Source organism: Equus quagga, chromosome 12, assembly GCF_021613505.1.
Source record: "Equus quagga isolate Etosha38 chromosome 12, UCLA_HA_Equagga_1.0, whole genome shotgun sequence".
Lineage (NCBI taxonomy): Eukaryota > Metazoa > Chordata > Mammalia > Perissodactyla > Equidae > Equus > Equus quagga.
In genome coordinates this window covers 106,865,048-106,889,618 of record NC_060278.1, presented here as the reverse complement: position 1 = coordinate 106,889,618, position 24,571 = coordinate 106,865,048, and the positions used below count along the sequence as shown (strand labels likewise).

At 51.8% G+C, this 24,571-nt stretch overlaps 1 protein-coding gene across 1 annotated transcript in view; it reads left to right on the top strand.

Annotated features, from left to right (window-relative positions):
* The first annotated feature begins 7,646 nt into the window (after positions 1 to 7,646).
* The window catches only part of APCDD1L (APC down-regulated 1 like), a 49,907-nt gene continuing 32,982 nt past the window's right edge, over positions 7,647 to 24,571 (top strand). The window contains exon 1 of the mRNA XM_046678058.1: positions 7,647 to 7,683. Within this exon, the coding sequence (XP_046534014.1) occupies positions 7,647 to 7,683 (37 nt within the window). The remainder of the gene's footprint in view (positions 7,684 to 24,571) is intronic.

Genomic DNA, 24,571 nt, shown 5'->3' with positions numbered 1-24,571 from the left:
AAACACTACTACCTTTAAGGTATTTCCATTTAAAATCAGTTTGCTGCTTCCAGATGGAAATCGGAAGCTGAGGAAAGTTTACAAACAGCTGCCTAATGTGGTGGAAGGCTCGGAAAAACCAAACACGGGCCAACCCAACCTGCAGGCTAATTTGCGCGAAAAAAGAATATGACTTTGGGGCCGGCCGGGTGGCGCAGCAGTTGAGTGTGCAAGTTCCGCTTTGGCGGCCAGGGGTTCGCTGGTTCTGATCCCGGGTGTGGACATGGCACCACTTGGCATGCCATGCTGTGGTAGGCGTCCCACATATAAAGCAGAGGAAGATGGGCACGGATGTTAGCTCAGGGCCAGTCTTCCTCAGCAAAAAGAATATGACTTTGCTTTCTGTCCGCCTGTCTCCCGTCTCCTCATGGCCTTGTACCTCCCAGTTCCTTAAAGGCTGGGAAATTAAGCCAAAGCATGAAACTGGAGGATCAGTAGTTTATTTAGACATTCACATTATTAAATTTGACCACAGATTGGAAAAAGTGGAGAAGAAAGTCGTACATCCCAGTGTCAGCTGAGCCTGTCCTCGGGTGGTAGGACTACGCATGACTTTCATTTTTATTCTTTCTACTTTGTAGTTTCCAAATAGCATATTACGAGTGCTGTTAATTTTATAATGAGAGAGAAATAATAAACTTCGTGCTCTTTGAATAGTCGGATAAGAGCATATATTGATTTTTATAACAGGGAGATAACAATAAACTATATTGTTAAAAAAAATCAGCAGTCTGAAGCCACGCATGCCCCCAACTTTCCTTTTTTAATTTTCCTCCTCCACAAAAGTTCCTCAAACCAGAGGAATTGTCACAAGAGAATTGTTTCTCTTGGGTGCCCTCAGCTGGTTAGGGGCTGAGGCTGTGGAAAGCTGAGACCTTGCTCTGAGCGGCTCTCCCGCAGACACATGCTGGTCCGAGAGGATGGGAGCCGAGGATGGGAGCCGCACCGCGCCCTGGGGGCTGGGCGTGGAGGGAGAGCAAGGAATCAGGAATTCTGACTCGAGTGAGAGACTCAGCCACCACCCAGGAATCCGTCTTCTCCTCACTATGCCTCAGTTTCCCCATATTCAGGAAGAAGGAGTCAGTCAGCGGTGTCGTCTTTTCTCATCTTACTTTTTGGGCTGCAGGTGCAGGAAGTTACAAAATGTTACTGAGTTCACAGTGTGTTAATAACCTCGGTCTGTGTAAGGACCCTCGTTCGTGGTATTTTATAATTTTTCCCTTCCCCCCAATCTCCAGGCCCATTTCCCTCCTCTCTGTCCTAAAAGCATCTGCTCCAGCATGTCTGCCACGCTGCCTCAGAGACACACGTGCTGGAAAGCACGCTGTCTGGCAGGTGCAGGGCTGTGTTTGGTGTTTACATGAATGAGCCCTTCTGCTTCCTACTTCTTTCCCAAGACACTGTACTTTCTAGATCTTTCTGTACTGTCGTGTGTGTATCTCATTTGTTGCTCCAACAGCTCCAAGGACCCCTCAATGCAGTCCCCATGTTTGACAGACACCTAGGGGGCCACCACTTCCCTCCCCCACAAAGACACTATAATAAAGCTAAGACAGCGAGAGGGAGCCGCTCAGGCCAGGAGGAGGAGAGCTCAGAGACTGGCACCTCTGCCTCCTTCCCTGTCTCTTCCTCTCGAGGAGGTCCCTGAGGAACCACTTAAAAATGAGTGAACTAGATGATATCCTGAGGCCCTCCCAGCTCTGACACGCCACCATGCTGAGTCCCACAAGGGGTCTTGGGCACACAGGAGGCAGGCATCTATTAGGGTGACTCATCCACAATGGACAAGCAACCCACCAGGCCCCACGGTAAGAGCTTTCCGTGCATCTCCTCCCACAATCCTCCCAGGAACCCTCTGAGGAGTCTCATTTTTAGATGACCAAAAAGGCCAGAGAGGCCACCCAATGTCAGGCGCCTCATGAGTGGCAGTGCCAAGACATGAACTCTGTCAGAGGCTCACAGCCTTCCTTCTCCCCTGGGCCGGGCAGCCTCTCCTGAACCCCAGAATCAGCAGAAGCCCCCTCTCACACTGAACCTTCTTGCTTCTCAGACAAAATGGACTGAACCAACCCACTCTTTCTACAGCCTGCTTGCAAGCCCTGGTGTGTCTAAATAGCTCCAAACTATCCAGCGATTCCATGAACAGAGGTAACTGACTGTTGGGTATAGTATAGACAAGGCTACTGACACCCAGACTGAGTCGCTCATCCAGTCATCCCACAAGCAACCATGAGCAGCCCTAGCATCAGTTAGAGAGGCTGGGCTGGGCTGGGAGCCAGAGGTTTAAAAAGAAAACCAACCCCAAACCTCCCCGGCCAGCGAGCCTAGTGACGTAAGAACAAGTGTTCTTCACTCAGCAAAGGGCGTAAGCACCTACTCCCTATGTTGGCTACTCATACGGGAACACATGACCCCTTCTTTGTGGAGGAGTGCCCCGAGAGTGCACGGACTATCATGTATCTTCACAGTTTTGGGACTAGCAATCCAAAGTGAGTTAATACATTAATGAATCATTACTAATCAATTAATAAATGTGAGAATAAAATCAACAAACCATTCAGCTTGGGCACCACCCAGAACAACACTCAAGACAACTGCAATGCTAGTTATTCAACCCTCCACTCATCCATCCACCATCCACTCACCCTTCTAGCCATCCATCCATCCATCCATCCATGCACCCATCTGTCCGTTCACCACTCACCCAGCCACCCGTTCATCCATCCATCCATATATCCCTCCGTCCATCCATCTGCCCATCCATCCGTCCATCCATCCATCCATTCACCCATCTATCCATCTACCCATGCATCCATCCATCCGTTCATCCATCCATCTACCCATCCACTCATCCATCCACCCATCCACTCACCCTTCTAGTCATCCATCTATCCCTCCACCCATCCATCCACTCATCCATCAGTCCACCCATCCGTCCATCCATGCATCCATCCATCCATTCACCCATCCATTCATCCATCCATCCGTCCATCCATCCATCCATCCATACATCTACCCATCCATCCATCCATCCATCCATCCATCCATCTGTCCCATCCATCTGTCCATCCATGCATCCATCCATCCATCCATCTGAAATGTGCTCACGGAACACCTACATGTCAGGTGCTGGGCTAAGCCCTCCAATGTCTCCCTGTGCTCACAACAGCCTGATGGGGCAAGAAGACTGAGATGGGTGTGAGGACTGGTGGGGGAGTTTCTGGGCAGCCCAGGGAATTTTCACAACCTGCTTTCCCCAGCAGCAGGTGGACAAGAAGCCATTCAGGACCAGGCCATTTAGAGTCAGGCTGAGAAGCCAGACTTCCAAGGCCCAGACCAGGTTCCCATCCAGGCTCCATCTCACACCAGCCGTGTGACCTTCGGCTTCTCCCCAGAGAGTCTCAGGGCCTGAGAACACTGGACCCTGCACCCAACACTCACTTCTGCGGACATGGTCTTCTTAATCCTATGGGGGAGCACAGGCACCATGCTCACTTTAGAGAGAAAGAAACTGAGACTCAGAGTGGATTGAAGGCCTGGGACTAGGGTGAGGCAAGTGAGGCACCCAGGGCTCAAAATGTAAGCACTCACTCTCAGGCGCCCACCTGCAGCTGTATGAGCCTCAGGTGACAGCTCCCTCATGGTTTGAACCCCTGCTGCCTCACCGTAGCCCCGGCCCTGGTGACTTGCCAAGTGGCAGCATTAAGATTCGGGATCAAGTCTTCTGACATGAACTCAGTGCTCGTTCCCCAATGGTTCATTTGCTCATTCATTCATTCACTCAGCAAACAGGTAGTGAGCGCGATTATGTACAAGGCACGTTCTAGCCACGGGGCAGGGTGGGTGCACTGGTGCAACAGGAACAAGACTGACATGGAGCAACCACCACAGGGGACAAATGAGTGTCAGTTACCTGATGACCACAGGCTCTCCCAGAGGGTTCCCTGCCTCAGTTTCTCCATCTATAACATAGAGATTGTGGTGAGGAGCTGGTTGGCTCCGGGCCTGGCCAGTGTGACGCCTGCAGGCAGGAATGGCCAACAAGAGGGGTCCAGCCTAATCTGGCTTGTCCCCTACTTCATCCAGAGCAGCCCCTGCCTGCCTTTCCCAACCGGAGAAACTGGCCTGGATGTTTATTTGGTTATTAGATAACCAGGCCTGGGCACCATGGCTTTGATCAGACACCCCTGATAACAGGCAAAGGAAACAGACCATTTTATAGCTAGACTCGTGGGGCGATCTTATCTTCCTGCGGTGTTTTTAACATGGACAAGGACGAGGAGGGAGGTGTTTGGCGGGCAGGGAAGGAAGAGGCTCTGTTCCGCAATGCTTTCCCATCCACCTACCCGTGGACTTTGATGGGGGAGGAGAGGAGTGGGCGACAAACACAGAGCACGGAAGGCTGGCCTCCCCTCTCCCATCAGGGACATCTGCCTCATGGCTGCCTCCCTCACGTTAGCTGTGCACCGCCCCGGAAAAACCCACCCTGCACCGCCCCCCTTGCCCCGCAGCTCTGCCCATCCGGGGAGGGCCCCTGCAGTTAACAACCCAGGAAAGCCCAGCTCTGGAGGCCAAAATGCGATAATGCAGAGTCGGGGCTCAAGAAATCATTTGCTTTTCCCCCAAACAACATTATAATTGCTATCATTTCGAACGTTCTCAGGTGACTGTTCTCTGTGTAAGACAGGGGTTGGGGACCGAGCAGACGCCACCCTTCCTCTAGCAAAACGCGAGGTGGACAAGAGAATTATTTTCTTTTGTTAAAAGTAAATAGAATCAAGTAAAATAGATTTTTGAAGCTAATAAATAAGTTTTAGCTTCGGGTCCTTCCTTCTCTTTTGTTTGATCCTCTTGTGACTAGAGCGGAGTCTTGTTCAAACACTATTTGTTCATTTTCTTTGCTTTTCTATTTCTTTGGACTAAACCCTGCATTGCCTCGGAACAGGTGGCTTATCCGTTTCTGACCCGTAAATGGCAGAGGGCTGCACCCGTCAGCCTCGAATGCCCTTTCCAGCTCCTCCGCCTCTCCTGAGTGTCACCCACCATTAGTGTGAGGACGGGCAGGCGCAGGTCCCACCTGTAACGCTCAGCCTCAACGGCAGGGTTTAGCTAAGATTAGGAGCACTTTGCCATAGTGCTTGCCTGTCACTCCTAAGCCTCTTCCAAGAGACGCTATCATTTACAGAAAGGGCTTTTCCATCTGGGACTGTCAGACCTGGAACAGAGCCGACAGCGTGGTGAGATGGGGCACCTCAGGGGGACGCAGAGCATCACAGTCACAAGCAGGGACTCAGGACTTCTGCCGCCTTCCAGCTGTGTGGCCTTGGCACAGTGGCCCAAACCCTCTGAACTCAGTTTCCCTGTTCTGTAAAATGGAGCTAACAATACTTTCCACTTCTCACCAAGTCGCTTGGATATAAAGTATATGCACGTAAAGCACCTGGTCCACCCAAGTTCCCAGTGAGCATCAGCAATTCCTCTTTTCTATAAACGAGCCAACACAACAATTGACACAGGAGCACCATACTTTGTGGGGAAGTTCTCACTTCTGACAGCAGGACAATAAGTTCTGAAAGTACCGAATTAGAACCCCACCTGGGACATCAATGAAACGCCCCCTCCCCACTCCAAACCATTAATACTCAAACCCCTATCAGCAGCCTGGGATTTCAAAATGCCCCCATTCCGAAGGCCCGGAGAGCACAGCCTGAACAGTTATGGACGGAATGCAGGCAGTTTTTCAAACTATCCGTAATTATAAATTTTGCAAATTTAAAGACATAATTGCCACAAATGATCATAATTATGCAATTATAAATAGTCACCCCAATACAACTCTGCTCCGCCCACAAAAGTCACTCCTTTCGCTCGAATGTAACAGGCAGCACGTAGCCACAGTCTGCCGGGGAGAGCTGGTATCCATCTCAGTTTCAGCAAGGCCACCTCATGTCTCCTGCTGTCTCAGCAATCCACAGAGACCAGAACAAACGTCATTCTCAGGAAGGGAAGGGATCGTTTCTCTCACACTTCCGTGTGTGTAAGATCACACTGTGGCGTCAGTCTGCACTGCGCACTGTTCTGCCGCCTCTGGAGCTGAGGAAAGCTAAGGGCAGTCCAGGGGGTCCGTTTGGGGGTCCTTGGGGTTGAAGTCAGTTGAAGGGCTCCCAGGAGCTTCACTCCAGATTTTAGTAAGGAATCCAAACGTGGGGTGCTGTCTCCCACCTCCCCAGGGGCGAGCAGCCGACAAATGTGGACAGATGCATCTATAAACTCTCCCGAGGGCAGGCCGGCAGCTTGGACACGCACCCTGGGCACAGATCTGTCCCCAAGCCCTCCCCAAGGGGACAATCTCCATCTCTTCTCTGATTCTCTCTCCTTTTTGCATCTTCCCTCCTGTCCTGCCTCTCCTCTCTCTTCCTGATCCCTTTGTCCTTGCCTCTCTCTCTCTTTTTCTCTCCCCCTCTCCTCCTTTACTTTCTCTCTGTTCTCTCGCTCAGTTAACGGCAGCACAACGAAAATGGACACGTGATCCACACACCCCCAGGCCGCATCCCTGCTCTCACACTTTACTTCAGTTATCCACATGGTCCATGCAGGTAGGAACAATCTGGTTACATTTTTCCAATCCAAGGGATTCTCTTTTCTCTTCTTCATTGGTAAATCCACTAACTCACAGAGGCCTCCTTCCCAGACGCTCACCACCTTTCTTCAAGGCTTGCCTGCCACTCGGGGAGCTGCCTGGGGAGGCCAGGGCCTGTGGCAGGAGGCTGGAGAAGACTAGTTTTCGGGGCATCCTGTCTGTCCTCTTCCTGCCCCTCCCAGCTGCCTTGTCTCTGAGCTGCCACCCTAAACTGACTCACTCAGATGAGAACTGGGGCTGGTGGCAGGAGGAGGAGTTTGGGGGGAGGGGGGAACCCGCCCTGGTCGGCTCCACGCTATTTGCTTAGACGCTCTTTGGAGCGGGGACGAACTAATTACAGAGAGCGGCTGCTGGCTGCTGGGCGTGCGCTCCTGTGCTCGCCCGGCTCCAAGTTGACGCGACTTTTCCAACCGTATCTGGAAGGCCTGACTAGAAACTTTGGGGGCCCGGGTACCCAGAGGGGCATGGAAGAGCTCCCTGCCACACTCCCCTTGTCCCTCCAGGGAAGGCCTGGCTAGGGGCGCGCTTTGGCAGGAGGGGCGCACCGCTCTGACTTGGCCGGGACAAGAGTTTGAGGGAGGCCTCCTTGCTCACGGCAAAGACTTTGCGGGAGGCGAGGGCCCGGGGACGGAGGCGGGTCGACTAGGGGGTCTGAATGGCAGGAGGAGCTGCGCCAGAGGGCTGGGCGCTCTGCGCTGCTGTGCGCGCAACGCCGGGGGCTGTCTCCACCTCTTCTGGCAAGTTGGACCTATGAGTGCGCAGCTCGACTTACAACTATCAATAGCCGGGAGGGTGAGCGCGGGTGAGCGCCGACGGGGGCGCAGGACCCTGGCAACTTCTTCGTAGGACCCCAGCCGGGCCACCAGCGTCCACTGCCACCCGATAGCCCCGCGCCCGCTCCTCCTCTCCACGCACCGTGGAGGCGCCTCCGCGGCCGTCCTCCAGCCCCGACGGGATGCCCGCAGCCATGCTCCCCTACGCTTGCGTCCTGGTGCTTTTGGGAGGTAGGTACCGCCCTCCCCCCACCGGCTTGCCGCCTGAGCTGGGAAGGGAGGGAACTCGCCGTCGGACCTTCCTTGAGGGTCCTTGGGGACTGCTGCATGGGCCTGTGCATCCGGCCAGTGATGCTGCGCTCTGCGCGCTCTTCTCCTGCCTCACCTGGCCGGCACCTGCCGCACCTCCAGGATCCTCCTGGGTTCTGCTCATTGGAGCTGCATCACCGCGGCCCTCGGCGCTGCGTGCTTGTCCGGCCTGGCCTCCAGGCACAGGGAGCAGCTCCTGGTGCCTGATCCCAGGGGAGCCGGGACCTCCAAGAAGATGCAGGAGGATCCCAGGCCCACTGAGACTCCCGTGGCAAGGTACAAGGCCCAGGTCACTCACACTAGGACTGCAGGATCCGGTCTTGCCCGCTGAATCCTGGACCCGTGGGTGCTCTGGGCTTGTGTCCTGCAGCAGAGCTGGGGGAGAAGTGGGGGAGGGTACAGTGACCCTGGGCCCAGGTTGGTGCCCAGCAAGCCTGACGGGGGTGAGGGACCCCAAAGCCCCCTGGCAGAAGAGACAGTACCTTCTCCAGGACTAACTGCTCTCCCGCTGGCTCTTCTTAGGGGGTGGGGATGGACAAAACTCTCTATAAATGCCAACCGACCACGCATGCCACCATTGGCAAAAATGCACTAATAACCACAGTCGTGGAAGTGTGCCCAGCCGCAGGCTCGCCCCTAAGCGCTCTCGCATTGTGAATGGTTAAGAATTCTGGCGCCTTATCATGCTGAGCGAAATAAGTCAGACAGAGAAAGACAAACACTGTCTGATTTCACTCACGTGTGGAAGATAAACCAGCAAACACATGGACAAAGAGAACAGATTGGTGGTTACCAGAGGGCAAGGGGCTGGGGGGAGGGCGAAAGGGGTAAAGGGGCACGTATGTGTGGTGACGGATAAAAACTAGAGTATTGGTGGTGAACACGATGCAGTCTATACAGAAACTGAAATATAATCATGTACACCTGAAATTTACACAATCGTATAAGCCAACATGACCTCAATCAAATAATTTTAAAAAAAAAGAGTTCTGGCCCTTGAGCAGACCAGCTGGCTCAGAAGCCCGGGTCAGCTTTGGATCAACATGTGGCCTTGGACAGACATGTCCATCAGCTCGCTTAGCCTCAACTTTCTCATCTGTCCAATGGGCTCACAAAATCCTCACTCCGTCTAGGATTATCGTGAGGATTACAAGAAGGAGTGCAGGAGAAGCACTTAGCATGCTGCCTGGCACCGAGGAAGGATTCGGTGAACGGCAGCCGGTGCCCCGGGGCTGTCAGGTCCTGCCGTAAGACGTGCTGCCCACGTCCCACCGAGCTCTCTTTACTCCATTTATAGGCAAGGAGTAAAGTCAGGTCCACTACAGGAGCTCTTCAATCACAGTCTGCTTCCCAACCTCAGTTTCTAAGGCAGATTATTGGGAGCAGAGATGAGAGCTGTCTGAAGGAAGGTCAAGGGGGGGCTGGTGGGCAGTGTGAAGAGCTGCAGACACATCCACCAAAAGGGGACATTCATCCTGGGGCTGGAGGTGAGGGGTCACGCCGCTCTATTGCCTAGGAGTCCTCCATCAATGCAAAAGTAGGCCCAGGCAGCTCTGTGCGTTCATTCGAGAGGGCGAGGAACGTCAGAGTGGAAGGGGGTGGAGAGGGCATGGCTGGGAGAAGAGACCACCCTTTCGCTTTGGGTGCTGAGATGGAAAGGGAGAGGGAGGAGCCGCATGTGTCTCTGCTCCCCTCCGCCTCCTCCCCACGCGGTTCCATCCCATGGGGATGGGACAGTCCAGTGCAGTAGGACAGATTAGCCCAGAAACCTGCAGTCTTGGTCACAGCACAGAGCTGTTGTCCTTGGCAGCCCTGAGCTTCTCATCATGCCAATAAAATCATTGGAAGTTTAGCATCGCGGCTTGCTCTCGGGGAGTCCTGCTGCTTCGCTCCTTGGCGACCTTTCACCACCGCAAGTGAGATGGACTCCACAGGAGAGAGGCCAAGAGTGCCTGATGGGCCCGAGGCGAGTGGAGGAGGCCACTCCAGAGTCCACCAGCACTGGAGTCAGACACAGACGCCAGCAAGGGCAGCCATCCTGATCTGGCCGCCTGCGCGATTCCCCGTGCTCAGCCAGGCACGGGTTTCCACTGAACCCTTTTTTCACTAGGCTTTTTCACCACTGGCTGCATCACCAGGCAACCAGATCCCTTTGCTTTAGTGAAAGGAAACAGAACCCAGTTAATCCTTCAGATACTTACATAATTTAGGTACCTGAGCTGAGGCATGCCTGAACTTCAAGTCTCCACGTTCCAGAAACTTAGTGTCGAGTGCACACCAATGGCCCCACCAAGTGAATTCACACTGAGGACACACACACACCAGGGTTTCTCAGCCTCAGCACTGTGGACGATGTGGTCCAGGTCATTCCCTGCTGTGGGGCCTGTGCACTCCAGGATGCTTAGCGGCGTCCCTGGCCTCTACCGACCAGGTGCCAGGAGCACCACTTCTCTACTTTATGACAACCAAAAAGCTCTCCAGACACTGCCAAAGGTCCCCGGGGGGAAAATAGCCCCTGGTTGAGAACCACTGGTATGGATGGATCAAACTCAACTGGTAGCTTTTCAGATGAATCTGTCAAAATCACTGGGTTCGATGGATTTTGTTATTCTTGCTCTGAGCGATCAGGAAGTCAAAGGCACAGTAAGGCCCAAGAGAAACGACACAGCCTAGGTAGTTTCTAATCGGAACGTTGATTGTTCTTTCTCGTTTGTTCTCCCTCCCTCCTGTCTGTGACCATGTCCTCTTTGTGGACGGCAGGCGCGAGGCCGTTGGGGAGTGGGGCTGTCACCCTCTGGAGCGCACCTTCCCCCAGAGGCTGTGCTGCCAGGTGCGTCTTGTGCCAGGTCTTCAGCTTCCAGCATTGGTTCGCTCCACAGCAATTTCTGGCTTTTAAAAATCTCCTTACTCAACAATTTATGCTTGAGGGGGAAAAGGAGAAACCACAGCTCCTTTTTTTCCTCATTTGTATTTTTTTTCTAATTTCGGTCCTCCTTTTATCTCTCACCATATACTTTGCGATGACAAGTGATCATTTAGAGGCAGATGAACGAGAACAAAATCACAGGCTAGTCCGTAATAAATTAGTTGTTGATGTGGGGCTGTTTCAAAACCGAGAATAAAAAGTGGGAAGAGAATTATCTTAAATACACTCGTCCGAAAATCAGATATGAATGGGGTTGGTAATTGTATTAGTTGTTTAAGACAAAGAAAATTATCAACAGAAACTTCCTCTCAGCGCTTTGCGAGGCACTCATCAGAGACGGATCCTCGTGGCCAGCTGCTTCTCTTATCTTCTGACCGAGGCTGTGATCTTCGAATTCAAAATAACCAGCCCAAGGCAAATATAGCAGCTTCCTTGGTTTCAAAACCATCTGGATGGCAAACCAGTTAGAAGCTACGCATGAAGAAATATTTGTGCAACGTATTGGAAGTTAACTATGTCAATGAAAGCTTCGAGCCAGAATGAGCCCCTGATAAAACTTCCAAGATACAGCGCTCCACCGCCAAAGTCAGTCTTGAAAATGAAGACCAATGGCCCAGTGTGAAGGAAGGGAGGCCACTGAAATCACTTTGAACTTGAGGGCAACTAAGCTGAGCTAGGGTGACCCTAGGGCAGGAACTAAATTCTGACGTTGGTGCCGGGGGTGGCCATGAGTTGTGGCCAGGGGGGTGACGTGGTTGGTCCTTAAATCAGAATGGCTTTCAGAGCCGCTTTGTGCAAAGCCAGCTCCCTGTCCACATTGGATATCCAGAGAGTTTCCAACAGACCCTGAAACAGGAAACTGGGTGAGAGCTGGGAAGTGAGCTGCACCGCAGGTGGCAGGAGTAAAGGTGTCACAGTGAACAGTATGTCCCGGAGACAGGCACCCAGCAGTCCAGTGGGCACTGACACAGCTGGGGAGGACTGGTGCCCACCCAGGAACTCCATCTGGGCCCCTGGAGGTCGGCTGGGCTTGGCTGAATCTAACACATGTTTTGGGTGCCACAGAGAGCTTGAGAGCAGCACCCTGGAAAGTAGACAGACCTGGGTCCCACCCTAGCTTTGTCAGCTTCCTATTCTGCCACCTATGTCCCCATCAGTGATTTGGGACTGGTGATAGCTCTGGCCTCAAGGGGCGATAGAAAGGTTAAATGAGGTGATGTGTGGTCAGCACTTGACACCCAGAACCCAGTGAACCCAGTGCTGTTACTGCAAAGAGCCAGTCCCTGCACTAACTTCTCCCACCCTGCAGGAGACAGAGGCAGGCCCCTGCTCTCAGCCAGTTGCCAGTGCAGCCTGAACTGGGGTGAGTCATTTAATGCCTGTCTCCTTTTGGTGGGTGCTGTATTTTCTTCCCACTCTGATGTTCTCTGTGTCTCCAAGATCACCATGACCAGTGTAATGATACCAACAACAGCGACAAAATTAATAACTTCTTGTTAGCAAGCCCGGCCCAGCCCTTCTTGCATGTTGTCTCCTGTAATCCTCCCGCAGCCCCAACGGTCAGCATCAGTTTCCTTATCTGTGAAATGGGAATGACAGCACTCGCTGCCAGGGTCGGGGGAGGTTGATAAAGGAAGAACTGTCTAGCAGAGAGCTGCCCACTGCCTTTAATTCAGGAACGGGTGCCGGCTGCCTTGCTGTGTATGTGCTACTTGCTGATATAAGGTGCTGAAGACAAAGGAGCAAATAAGGCAGCTCCCGGCCCTTGTGAAAGTCTGAGTCAAATCGGTGATTAATTAATTACAAGAGTGATGAGCGCTCATCAGAGTAGGTCTGGGGCATCAAGCCTGGGTCGGGAGGTTAAGGAAGGCCTCCCTGAAAAGGTGGTATGTATGCTGAAACTTGAAGAAAGAGGAGGCATTACTAGAGGAGGAGAAGGAGGAACGTCCAGGGAGAGCGACTAGCATGTGCAAAGGCCAGGATGCCAGAGAAACGGATGTCCCTGATGTGTTCAGGAACCAGAGAGAAGGGGCTGGTGAGGGGACAAGGGGAAGATAAAGTCAGGGCTTAGCACAGAGGGCCATGGGGGCCGCGGGAAGGGGTGGGACTTTATGTCAAGAGCAATGGCGGGGCCACTGAGGGGTTTTCGGCAAGGAAGGAATAGGATGCCATTAGAAGTAGGGAATTCCCTGTCACTGGAGGCACCCAGGAATGAACTGGAGGATATGGTGGGTAGCACTGGCTGGAGAGTTGGCCTGGATTTGCTTCCAGCCCTGAAAGTCCCTGATTCTAAGGAGCCCCGCCAACTTCCCTCTTGCCAGGACACATGCTTTCAACTTGTTGTTTTGGGCCCTCACCTGCCCCCGCAAGTTCAGTGCCTAGTGTTGATGCCGGTAATGGTGAGAGGCCACGCTCACCAGCATTCACCACGTCCCACAGGCGCGGGCTCGGCTGTGCTCCCACCTTACAGCATCCCTCAGGAGCAGGCAGGACGCCGGCCCCTCCCCCGCCACCGCCCCTAGGTCATTATTCTGTTTCCTTGTTCCTCATCTCTTCTCCCCACCACCAATACCAGCATCTAATCGAGGATGTCAGCCACCTTCGGGGGGCATTTGAAACTTAAATTGCTTATATTCTGTCAAGATGTAGGATGTAAGAAAGTCCGCCAACCGGAGTCACTCAGGATTCCTGAGACTCAGTCCCAGCCAGACCCTCCGTGCAGCTCAGCCATGTTCACCACGCTCTCCTCTTTTTTGCAACTATCCCTTCTCTTCCACCCTTCCAGTGCTCCTCAGTCTCCATTCGACCCTCATCCCCACAGCTTCACAGACAAGCGTTCTTCCTCCTCAGGGAAGATGGTTTCCGCCAGCCCCCACCACAATGCAGTCACACCGCTGTCTGTCAGCCTGTCCATCAAACCACACTCCTTCCTACCACAGCCTGCACATACACACATGCTGCTCCTTCTGCTTAGAATTCTGTTCCCTACCCCCAGCCTCCCCTTCACCTGCAGATCTGGGTGTAAAACCCTAGCCGTGGAATTGGTGTAGCAGAACGTACGTTAAATTCTTTCACCAGCCCGCCTGCCACACGGATCCCACCAGTCAGCACTCGGCGTGGATGGCCTGTGAGGGCGCCTGTCTCCTCCTCCTCACCAGCTCTCGTCATTGTCATTCTTTAGAATCTTGCCAGTGGCAATGCTTGGTTGTTTAGACTTGTATTCTTTTAATTACGAACAAAGAGGAACATCCATTTGTATTTTCATGGACCCCTTGTATTGATTTTCCTATCAACTGTCTGGTCATATCCTTTGCCCATTTTTATATTAGACTTTTAAAAAGTTTTTGTCTCCTTAATTGATTTGTTAGTGCTCTTTATATAGAGAAAAGCAGCTGTCTCCCATATATGTTGAAATTTTTCCGAGCTTGCCATTTGTTCGCCCAAGCTTGCTGAAAAAGAATTTGCTGTTCCTCATCTCTTTCACATTTACTCCATTGAAACATGCAGTGGCACATGGGCTAGAAGCTAAATGTGCCTTTTTCCCCAGAGGGGAGAATAGATGGACGGATATTCTTACATTAACGAGCATGTGTGGGTGTGAGAGAGACACAGCTGGGCCACTGTGCTAAGCGCACTATACATGTTGCCTCATTGGATTCTCACGGCCTCCCTGTGCAATGGCACCATTTTACAGAAGATGGAAGTGAGACCAGGCACTCAAGTTCATCCAGCCAGCCCAGAGGCTGAGATTGGTGGGCCACCGAGCTTCAGGCCTCAACTGCCCCCTTCCAGTGAAAGTTCAGCTCAAAGTTCAGACAGGGACCTCCCTGCTTGAAAGAACCAGAGTTGAGAGCAAAGTCAGGGTGCCGGGAGATACACACATGCTGAGGCATCGGGGCCGACAGTTCACATAACACGACTCACTGGGGAAGGTCGCAGGGCAGAGACCAAGGCCCGCTAACGAGAACAGTCTCTAAAATCCCCAAGTCGATGCTAATCTGCGAGTCGCTGAAGAGGGAAGCGTCCTAACCGTCCGTCTGCGAGGACTGCAGAGTGGGCTAGGCCCTGGGCTTCTGCTTCCCACATTCAAATTCCAGCCGCTCCACTGACTTGTTAGTGACTTAATCCTGTGCCTCAGTTTCCTCCTTTGCAAGGTAATGTCTACCCCATGGGGTTGCTGTGAGGAGTAGGTGAGACTGTCCGCGTGGAAAGCTCAGCACAGTGCCAGGCACAGAGCAAATGCTTGGCCTACGTCACTCACATCATTATGGAAGTAACAGGACGCTACCCTGTGGGTTTTAATCTTGGGACCAAGCTACTCTGCTTCTTAGGGGTGACGGCAAGGCATTCTGGGACATCAGGAGCATGGCTGGGGAGGAAGGGTCAGAAATGGTGGCTGGACAGGGTCAGAGGAGGATAGGGGTGCAGCGTAAGGGAGGGGAGTCAGAAGCCTGAGTTCCTCCTTCCAGAGGCGTGAGGGGCTGCGCTGTCTCTGCGTCGTGATCTGTCCAACGGGCCCCTCGGTGGGTGGGTGGTGCCACATGTTCAGGAAGCAGGGATTTCAGAAGTCTGCGTTTGTTTCCTAGTGCCATGTATAACGTACCACAAGTGGGGGGCTTAAAAAACCCCAGAAATTTACTGTCTCACAGTTCTGGGAATAGGAAATCCAAGTGTCAGCAGGGCCAGGGTCCTTCTAAAACCTGTAGCCAGGATCCTTCCTCCTCTTGTAGGTTCTGGTGTTGTGGGCAGTCCTTGGCGTTGCTTGACTTTAAGTGCATCCCTCTCACCTTGGCAGCCTCTGTTGTCACACGGCTGTCTTGTCCCTGTGTGTCAATGCCTCTTCTCCTCTTCTTATAAGGAGACCAGCCATCTTGCATTTGGGCCCACTCTACTCCAGTATGACCTCATCTTAACTATATTCTTATGTAACGACCCTGTTTCTAAGTAAGGTCACATTCAGAGGTTCTGAGGGTTAGGACTTGAACATCTTTTGGGGGGATGTAATTCAGCCCATAACACCTAGTATTGATCTGAAGGGCTCATTCCGGTAGGTGGGATGACACCAGGTTTTTCTGGGAAATGGAGATTTGATAAGTTATGTGATCATCCTACAGTTAAGAGGTGGGTGGGACAGGGCCAGGTTGCGCCCAGGGAGCCAGGGAGGAAAGGGAGGCCAGGAGACCAAAACCTAAATACTCAACATCACTCAGTGACTTCAATAAATTTTGATGGAATTATGCACCCACAGAAAATTATATATCCAAAAATATCAAATGATAATGGGAGATATTCTTGACATAATATTAGACCACAAACACAATGTGTATACGTTTGATCTCGATTATGTTTTCATGAGGGGGCATCCTTACATAAAAAAAAAAAAACTAGAAGAAAACATGAAATGAGTGGTTATCTCTGGGAGGTAGGATTGTGGGTGATTTCTCTCTTTGTCTTTATATTTTTCTTCCTGTATTTCCCATACTATCAGTTCCTTCTGGGACTGGGAATTCCAAGGAAAGGGGCTAGGTTTGCAGTCTCCCAGATTTGCAGTCCCCCAAGTTTTCTAGGACCTTAGCAGGAGAGGCTGGTTAGAGAAGTGATGGAAGCTGGGGCTTGTGAAACCTGACCTGGCTGCAGGGTTGTGTCCTGGTGTCAGAAGTGGGATCACCCCCAAATGGCACCAGGGGTCCTGGGCAGTAGAGATGCTCTTAGGCAGGCTGGCATTCCTGGGTATTGACATTTACACAGGATCCTGCACCCTGCCTGCTGCAAGAAGTGGGGGATGCCAAAGGTGCCCTGTCTTTAGTCAAGTGGATGGAGCTTCGGAACAGGGAACTGGAGTCCTAATAGGGTGACTGAGGCCAGAGTGCAGCTATAGATGGATTAATATCAGCAATAACTAACATCCACTGGGCACCTGCTCTTGTTAAGCACTGTAGGAGCATTATATTATTTCTTCACGTCTGCCTTATGATATGGGTACAGCTATTATCACCATTTGACACCCGAGGAAATGAAGGCCACTAGGCTAGGATGCCTCTGAAGGGGAGAGGTCTGGAAAGACTGCAGCCTGGTGGGCTCTTGGTTGCTCAGGAGCCATCCAGAGCATGCAAGACACTGGACCTGTAAAGCCCAGAACTCACTGCTCCCTGGTGGCCCTGAGGTGCTAGAGGTCTCTCTGCATGGTCAGCCTAGAGGCCAGGATACCCACTGCCCACCACAGAGAGGAACCAGGGAAGGTGGGGTCCTTCACCAACGCCAGGGAGATTCACTGTGCTGCTTGTCATTTCTATCAGCAGTAGAGTCTTCGCCCTGAGAAATCTCTGCTCCACCCCCTTCCCAAGTCCTCTTCTGCTTGAAACAAAACAGTAATGGACAAGTGCTGGGTTTGCCTGCCTAGATTCCATTGCTAACAGCAGAATTTCCCTCATTGACTCTAATCCTGAAGGGCTTGTCAATCAAGGTGCCTCCCCTCCACCCAGGGCATGAGCTTCAGGCTGGACAAATAGGACGCTTGCGCCAGGACCCTGAATCTTAAGTGCAGTGACCAGAAGCTAAAATGCATCATGCCCACTGGGGTGTCCTGGAGAAATCGCAGAGTAGTTTGCACCAACTGGATTCCCAGAGCACCCCTTAGTTCAGTGATCACCCGTGCCCTTCCAAGGAGTCACTTTTGAGCTTACCTGAGTCAGACGTGGCTTCTGTTGCTTGCAACCAACATGACTCCAAAGTCTGTTTTGAGACCATGCTCTCTGAGCAGTTAGCTAAATAGTGTACACAATAAGCCCCCATGGTTAGCCATCCCCAGGGCTCAAAGTGCATTACAAAATCTGAGCTGCCCTTCCTAAGCCTCAATATTAAATTATATAGAAAAGGGGAAGAAAAGCAACAGCTCACAGTCAACCTCACTCTTTCCCAAAAATCTGTCTAAAAACAGAGAGCAGGACATGGCTGTATTTAGCTTGGAATTACCAGGGACCACAGTAAAACGAAATTACTTGTTCTTTGAAATATACAATTAGAGTTGTTTTAACATGTGTTTTTGGTGGTTGGGTGTAGTCCTTTCTAGATAGTTTGAAACTTAAGTCTACTGTTCGGCTCATCAGATTTAACCAAATTCTGATGGGCTCCAATTTCCTCAACAGCAACACACACTTACTTAAACAAAAACCAACTTGCCAGTGAGTGAGAGTGCCCGGGCTTTCACAACCATCGCGTTTGGCCTTGTTTTTTCTTCTGTGGTCTTACAATACTTTTGCATTTTCATCCGCCTTTTGCTGGAAGTCAATTTAAAGCAACCATTGAAATCTCAGAGAAGGTGGTAACCATGTGACTGAGTGACTAGCTGCATTTTCCTAGTAACAGTCCCCCCTCCCCCCCCACCAGCCTTTCAGAGAATTGCCCCTGCTTGGGGCAGTGCACGGACGTATGCATTTCTGATGGTGCTGAGGGGCAGCCTGACTCCCTGAGAAGTTGGAGCTCCAGGCTACACATAACGAGCTAAGTCCATTCCCACCCAGGGCATTCATTATTGCTGCTGCCAGGGGCCCGAGGAAGAGAGGTTAGGACCCCGAGTCCTCGTAATCCCGTCAGGGCCTCAACGAGGGCAGAGAATCGCTTGGAACTTGCCTGTTCATGGCCAGAGAGCTTCTCAGAGTGTTTGAGGCCAGGGCTGCTGGAGTTCATTATTAAGAGGGTGAAACATATTCCCTGTTTACATAGATAATTAGCTCAGAAAGTTCTTTTCTTTTTTTATCTCACTTAAGTACAAAAACAAACTTCTTTCTCTGTCTGCTGCAAATTCTAATTGAGGAGAGCTTAAATGAATGCGCGTGTATTTACTATGTTTTTAGATAACTTCATATAACTTCAACTTGACGGAAACGTTTCTTCATTCAAGTATTCAGTTCTTCAATGGGCATCAGTGGGTGCCTACCACGTGCCAGGCACTGTTCCTCACCCTGGAGACACGATAGTGAACAAAATGGGCCTGCTGTGGCCCTTGTGGGGCTTGCATTCTAGTTGGGTGGTGGGGTCGAGGAGGGGAGCTCAGGCAATAGGTAAGAAAACAAACAAACGAGAAGATGACTGACGGCTATGAAATGAAGACAAGAAAGGGAGTGGTGTGACAGCGACCGGGGAGGTGGGGCTGCCTAATGAGATGTCTATGGAAGGGCCCTCCAAGGAGGTGACCTGGAAGCTCACTCCTAAAAGGTGAAAAGGAGCCAGCACATGATGATCCTGGATGAGAGGAAGCTGAGTCAGGGGCTCAGCAGGAGCAGAGACCCTAAGACAGAAGCCACTTCGGCCCATTTAAGAAATTGAACGGCTGGCACAGAAGGGAGTGATGGAGGCAGGTCGGAGGGGTGGGCAGGCCAGCTCGTGTGGGATCAGAAGGCCTCAGGGGAGGTTGCCGTCAAGTCTAAGGGCATTGGGAAGCCAGTGGCAGGTTTGGGGTTCAAAAAGGCTCTCTGGTTGGTGAGTGGAGAATGGATCATTGGGAGGCAGTGGTGAGGGCTGGGTTACACTGGTGGAGAGGGAGAGAGGCGGAACTATTCCTGGATGGGTGTGGAGGCAGAGCAGTCAGGACTCTCGATGGATTGAACATGGGCACCGTGTGAATGTTCTGGGGCTGCCATTCAAAGAACCACAGACTTGGTGGCTTAAAGTAACAGAAATCCTTTCTTTCCTCGTTCTGGAGGCCAGAAGTCTAAAATCGGGGTATTGGCGGGGCCGTGACCCCTCCGACGGCTCTAGAGGAGACCTCCTCGCCTCTTCCAGCTTCCCGTGGCTCCACGTGGTGCTTGGCTTTTGGCCACGTCACCCCAATCTCTGCCTCCATCTCTATGGAGCATTCTTCTGTATCTTCTGTGCCGTGTCCAAATTCCCCTCTTCTTCTAAGGATACCAGTCATTGGATTAAGACCCACCCTCATCCAGTGTGACCTCATCTTAACTTGATTGCGTCTGCAAAAACCCTATTTCCAAGATCACATTCACAGGTACTGAGAGTTAGGACTTGAATGTATCTTGAATGTATCCCACAACAGGGGATAAAGAGATGACTCCCAGATGTGTGGCTGATATTAGGGGGCCAGTGGGACCTGGGGGAGGGGCGCAGAATGGAGACTGTGGTGGTTGGGACACCATATACTGTTGGTTAGGTCGTTCACTCCACAAGAGGGAAACGCTGTCTGTGCCCCACAAGCCCAGCCGAGGGCCCTTGTGGGAGGCTGTGCCTTTTTTCTAACTTTTTCTCACTCACTTTCTAACTTTCTAACTGGCCTTATGGGCTGGCTGTAGCCCATATGAAGGGTTTGGGTTGGAAGTAGGGGAAATCAAGAATTCTGTTTGGGCTTAAGATATCTGAGAGCAGAGGTGTTCTTAGCTACGTTAGTACTCACCGAAGGCACTGTCCACTGAATGAAGCCATGGCCCCTCCTTCACAGAACTCACAAAGGTGGCTGCAGAGAGCTGTGTGAACAGCAGCCACAGAATCCTCATGCAGGTGGCGGACACTCCGAGAGGGTGGGCCACCCCCCGGAGAGTCAGAGAAGGCCTCACTAGGCAGGGGTGCTTTGGCAGAGTCTCAGGGGACAAGCCCAGTGGAGGAAGGGGCCTCTGCGCCACCATCATCTCAGGTTCATAGGTGTGGTAAGAAGTGGACACGTGGACAAGGGCACATCACAGGGGCCCCCAGGTTGATCCGGGAGCTTGGGCTCCATTCTGAGGCCAGTGGGGAGCTCATAGGTGTTTATTCCAGGAGTGACATGCTCGGATCTGCGCCAGAGCAAGCTCCCCTGGACAGTCGGCGTGGCCAGTGGCTGGGGAGCAGAAGTGGATGTGACTAACAGGACGGGCATGCCTGCCCCTTCTTTCTTCCCCTGGTGGAAATGCAGACACACTGCGAGCCCAATGGGACCGTGCAGAGGAAGGGCACACCTAGGGATGGGGCAGAGGCACAAGGCAGAAGGAGCCTGGGCTCTGGAGAGCTCTGCACACAGAGCCATCACACCACACACTTCCCGACTGCGGAAGAGAAAGAAACATCCACCTGGCTTCGGTGACTGTTACTGAGGGTCTCTTTCACAGCAGCTAAATTGTGTCCTGATCAGTAGCGCAGGTGGAGGAAATGAGGAGGAGGCTCTGGAGCCAAGGTGGGGACCAGCCTCCCAGGTGGACATGTGACGGAGATGAGACTCCGAGGAAGAGGGTAGACATGTGGGTGTGGTGCCCACGGGCTCCGTGAGGCAAGAGCTGTGGCTGGTGGCTGGAGATGACATCCACCAGGAGGTGAAAAGCATGAGGGGAACCTCCAAGGATAAGGGAGGCGTGTTCTAGAAGCAGCACTAGTTTAGGACCTGCCATCGGGGAGGCTGACATTCAGGTGGAGTCCAAGGTTATCAGGACGGGAGGTGTGGACTTGGCTCCTCTCCGGGTCCAAACAGATCTCGGGTGGCCAGTTCAAACCGGTTCTCCTCAAACTCCTCCTTCAGTCTCACCACCCCTTAAGTCCCTCTTCCTGGTCAAGGGTGTCCCTATCAGCTTCCACCTGGCCTGGCGGCATGTGGCTTTCCTTCCCCTCAAGGGCCGATTCTGGAAAACCAAGTGTTAACGGAATCCTTTTTTCTTTTTTTTTCCTCTTCAAGAAATTATATCCTTGTTAATCAGGAAACGTGTTATCTGAAACTGCACTTGAGCGTCCCTTAATAGGTTCCCAATTACTGAAGGGGTTCATTTTGGAGGCTGAGATGGGAGCAGCGCTGCAGCTCGCGCGCGCCCGGCTCTGATTAGAATGCCGCCCCTCCGAACAGACTTCATTACGGAGCGAGGCACTTTGAAGCTGGTTTCCGTAGTCTTTGCTTGGCTGACCTTGTACGCTATTGAATTGGAAAATGTGGTTTGTGTTGTAAGGCCTCTTAATAATGTTTGTTGTTTTTTTTTTTTTTAACGAGGGACTTTTCCATTGCAAATGAGACAAAGAATACCGTATTTAGCTCCAAGAAAGCCTCAGTCTATTTGAAACATAATTTTCATCAGCCAGGGTTTTCACTGTAACAGGGACTTAAATTTTATTTTAAAAACAGCCTCCCCCCCCACCCACAACACACACTTATGCATATTCCTTCCTAGAAAAAACGTCTAGAAAGATACACAAACTAATAATACTGGTTGCTGCTAGGAAGGCGGGGAGGATGTTAAGGCATGTACTTAAGGGAATTCTGCTCCCCTGCACTGGATTATTTTTTAATAATGAGAATATATTGATAGAGGTTGGATGGGGTCCTCCCACTGGCGGTGTGAACTCAGGTAAGTATTGTGGGTTGAATTCATATGTTGGGGTCTTAACCCCCAGTACCTCAGAACGTGACCTTATGTGCAGATGGGGTGTTTACAGAGGTGATGGAGTTAAGATGCCATCGCCAGGGTGATCCAGTATCACTGGTGTCCTCATATAGAGGGGAATTCAGACGCAGACTGCTCAGAGGGAAGATGACGTGAAGAGACCCAGGGAGCAGATGGCCGTCTGCAAGCCAGGGAGAGACGCCTCGGAAGAAGCCAACCCTGCTGACACCTTGATCTGGGACTTCCAGCCTCCAAAATTGTGAGATAATCAATTTCTGTTGTTTAAGCTGCTAGTCTGTGGTGCTTTGTCACCGCCACCCCAGGAACCTAACAGAGTAAGTCTCGAGCGGGTCCAGTGACCTCCTCTGTGAAGTGGGGTGTCAAGGTGGACCCGAGCTGGACACCGAGCGATGGACATGACCGTCCAGGGTGCAGCCCACCGGCTCCCCTCCTGCCTGTCCCCGGCACCGCCCAGGCCGCCCGCACACCTGCCTCCCACCAGCCCGGAGCCAGCTCTGCACCAAGTGCCGCGATTTGGGAGGGACTGTTCTCATGGGATCTTGCTCACACCGCGGCTTCCAGAGCCCCGGGCACGCTTCCGGTGCTCCCTCTTCACTCCTTGCAACGGCCCCCAGAGTCCTTGGCACTGCTTTTCAGGCCTCCCGTGGCCCCACCAGGACAGTGCAACCCCCTTCAAAGGGCTCCCCAGACGGCCCCTGCCCTGCCTCCACAGAGAACCTCTGGCCTCTGTGGGCCCCTTCCAAGCCAGCGCCACCCCCAAGCCCATCCCCACCCCTCCGCTCCTCCCCTCCGGCTTCCTGAAGGCAGGTAGACCGAGCCCCCAGCCCCAGCCCGGCGCCCAGCTCTCTCTCCTCTGCTCTCTGACACCCCTGCTCCCTCGAGCTTCTGCCTGCACCTCCGAACTTCCCTCCTCTGCCTTTTCGCGGGCTTCCGCCCCTTCAACCAGCACTGGCAGACGGAAACTGACCGCTGGCCACGCGGAACTGCAAATTTCCTAGTAGCCACATTTTTAAATGGTAAGAAGAATGAGGTAAAACTATATAATTATATATTTAATTACTATTACATATTTTTTATATATTTTATTTAACCCAACAGATCCAAAATATTATTTAACATGTAATCAATATTTGAAATTTTTTGAGATAGTTCACATTACTTTTTCATAGTAAGTCTTCAAAATCTGGTGTGTATATTACGCTTACAGCACATCCCGTTTTGGACACAAAATTGCCATCAGAAATACTCGATCTGGGGGCCAGCCCTGTGGCCGAGTGGTTAGGTTCACCCGCTCCACGTTCGTGGCCCAGAGTTTCACGGGTTCAGATCCTGAGCGCAGACCTTGCACCACTCATCAGGCCACGCTGAGGTGGCGTCCCACGCAGCACAACTAGAAGGACCCACAACTAGAAGATACAGCCATGTACTGGGGGGCTTTGGAGAGAAGAAGAAGGAAAAAAAAGAAATACTCAATCTGTATCTAGGTTTTATAAAATTTACAGTTGAAAAGGACATGCGCTTACCCAAGTTGTTCTAAAACTTAAAAGTTTTCCAATACCTGAATTGAATTTTAGGGTTTTTTTCCTCTAAAGATTGGCCCCAAGCTAACATCTGTTGCCAATCTTTTTTTTCTTCTTCTCCCCAAAGCCCTCCAGCACATAGATGTATATTCCAGCTGTAGGTCCCTCCAGTTGTGCTGTGTGGGACGCCACACAGCTTGATGAGTGGTGCCATGTCCACACCCAGGAACTGAACTGGCAAAATCCTGGGCCACCGAAGTGGAGCACACAAACTTAACCACTCAGCCACCTTGCTGGCCGCTGAATTTTAGTTTTAAAATTTAAAATCCAGGGGCTGGCCCAGTGGTGTAGTGGTTAAGTTTGCACACTCCACTTCCATGGCCCCCAGTTCATGGGTTTGGATCCCAGGCACACATCTACACACTGTTCATCAAGCCATGCTGTGGCAGCATCCCACATACAAAATAGAGGAAGATTGGCACAGGTGTTAGCTCAGGACCAGTCTTCTTCACCAAAAAAAAAAAACAAAACAAAACTCCAGTTTTTCAGAAAAGGGACATTAGGTAAAAACTAAGGAAATCTGAATAAACTATGGACTTCAGTTAATAATGATGTATCCATATGGGCTCATTAACTGTAACAGATGTCCCACACTAATGTAAGATGTTAAGGACAGGGGAAACTAGGTGTGGAGTATATGGGGACTCTGTACCATCTTCCCAACTTTTCTGTAAATCTGAAATTATGCTAAAGTTAAAAGTTTATTAAAAATTCAAAGTCTCAGTTCCTCAGTCACACTGGCCACACCTATGTGCCCACAAGCCTCCTCTGGCTGGTGGCCGCCGAACTGGCCAGCATAGCATCCGAGGGTCTTCGCTCTGTCCTCGGCTTCGCTCTGCTCACCCGTGCACCACATGTCCCAGACTTGCCCCATCGAAAGAAGGACTTGGGTCCTTCCCAGTCAACTCCCCGGGGTGTCCTGGTGGACCCCGCCCCAT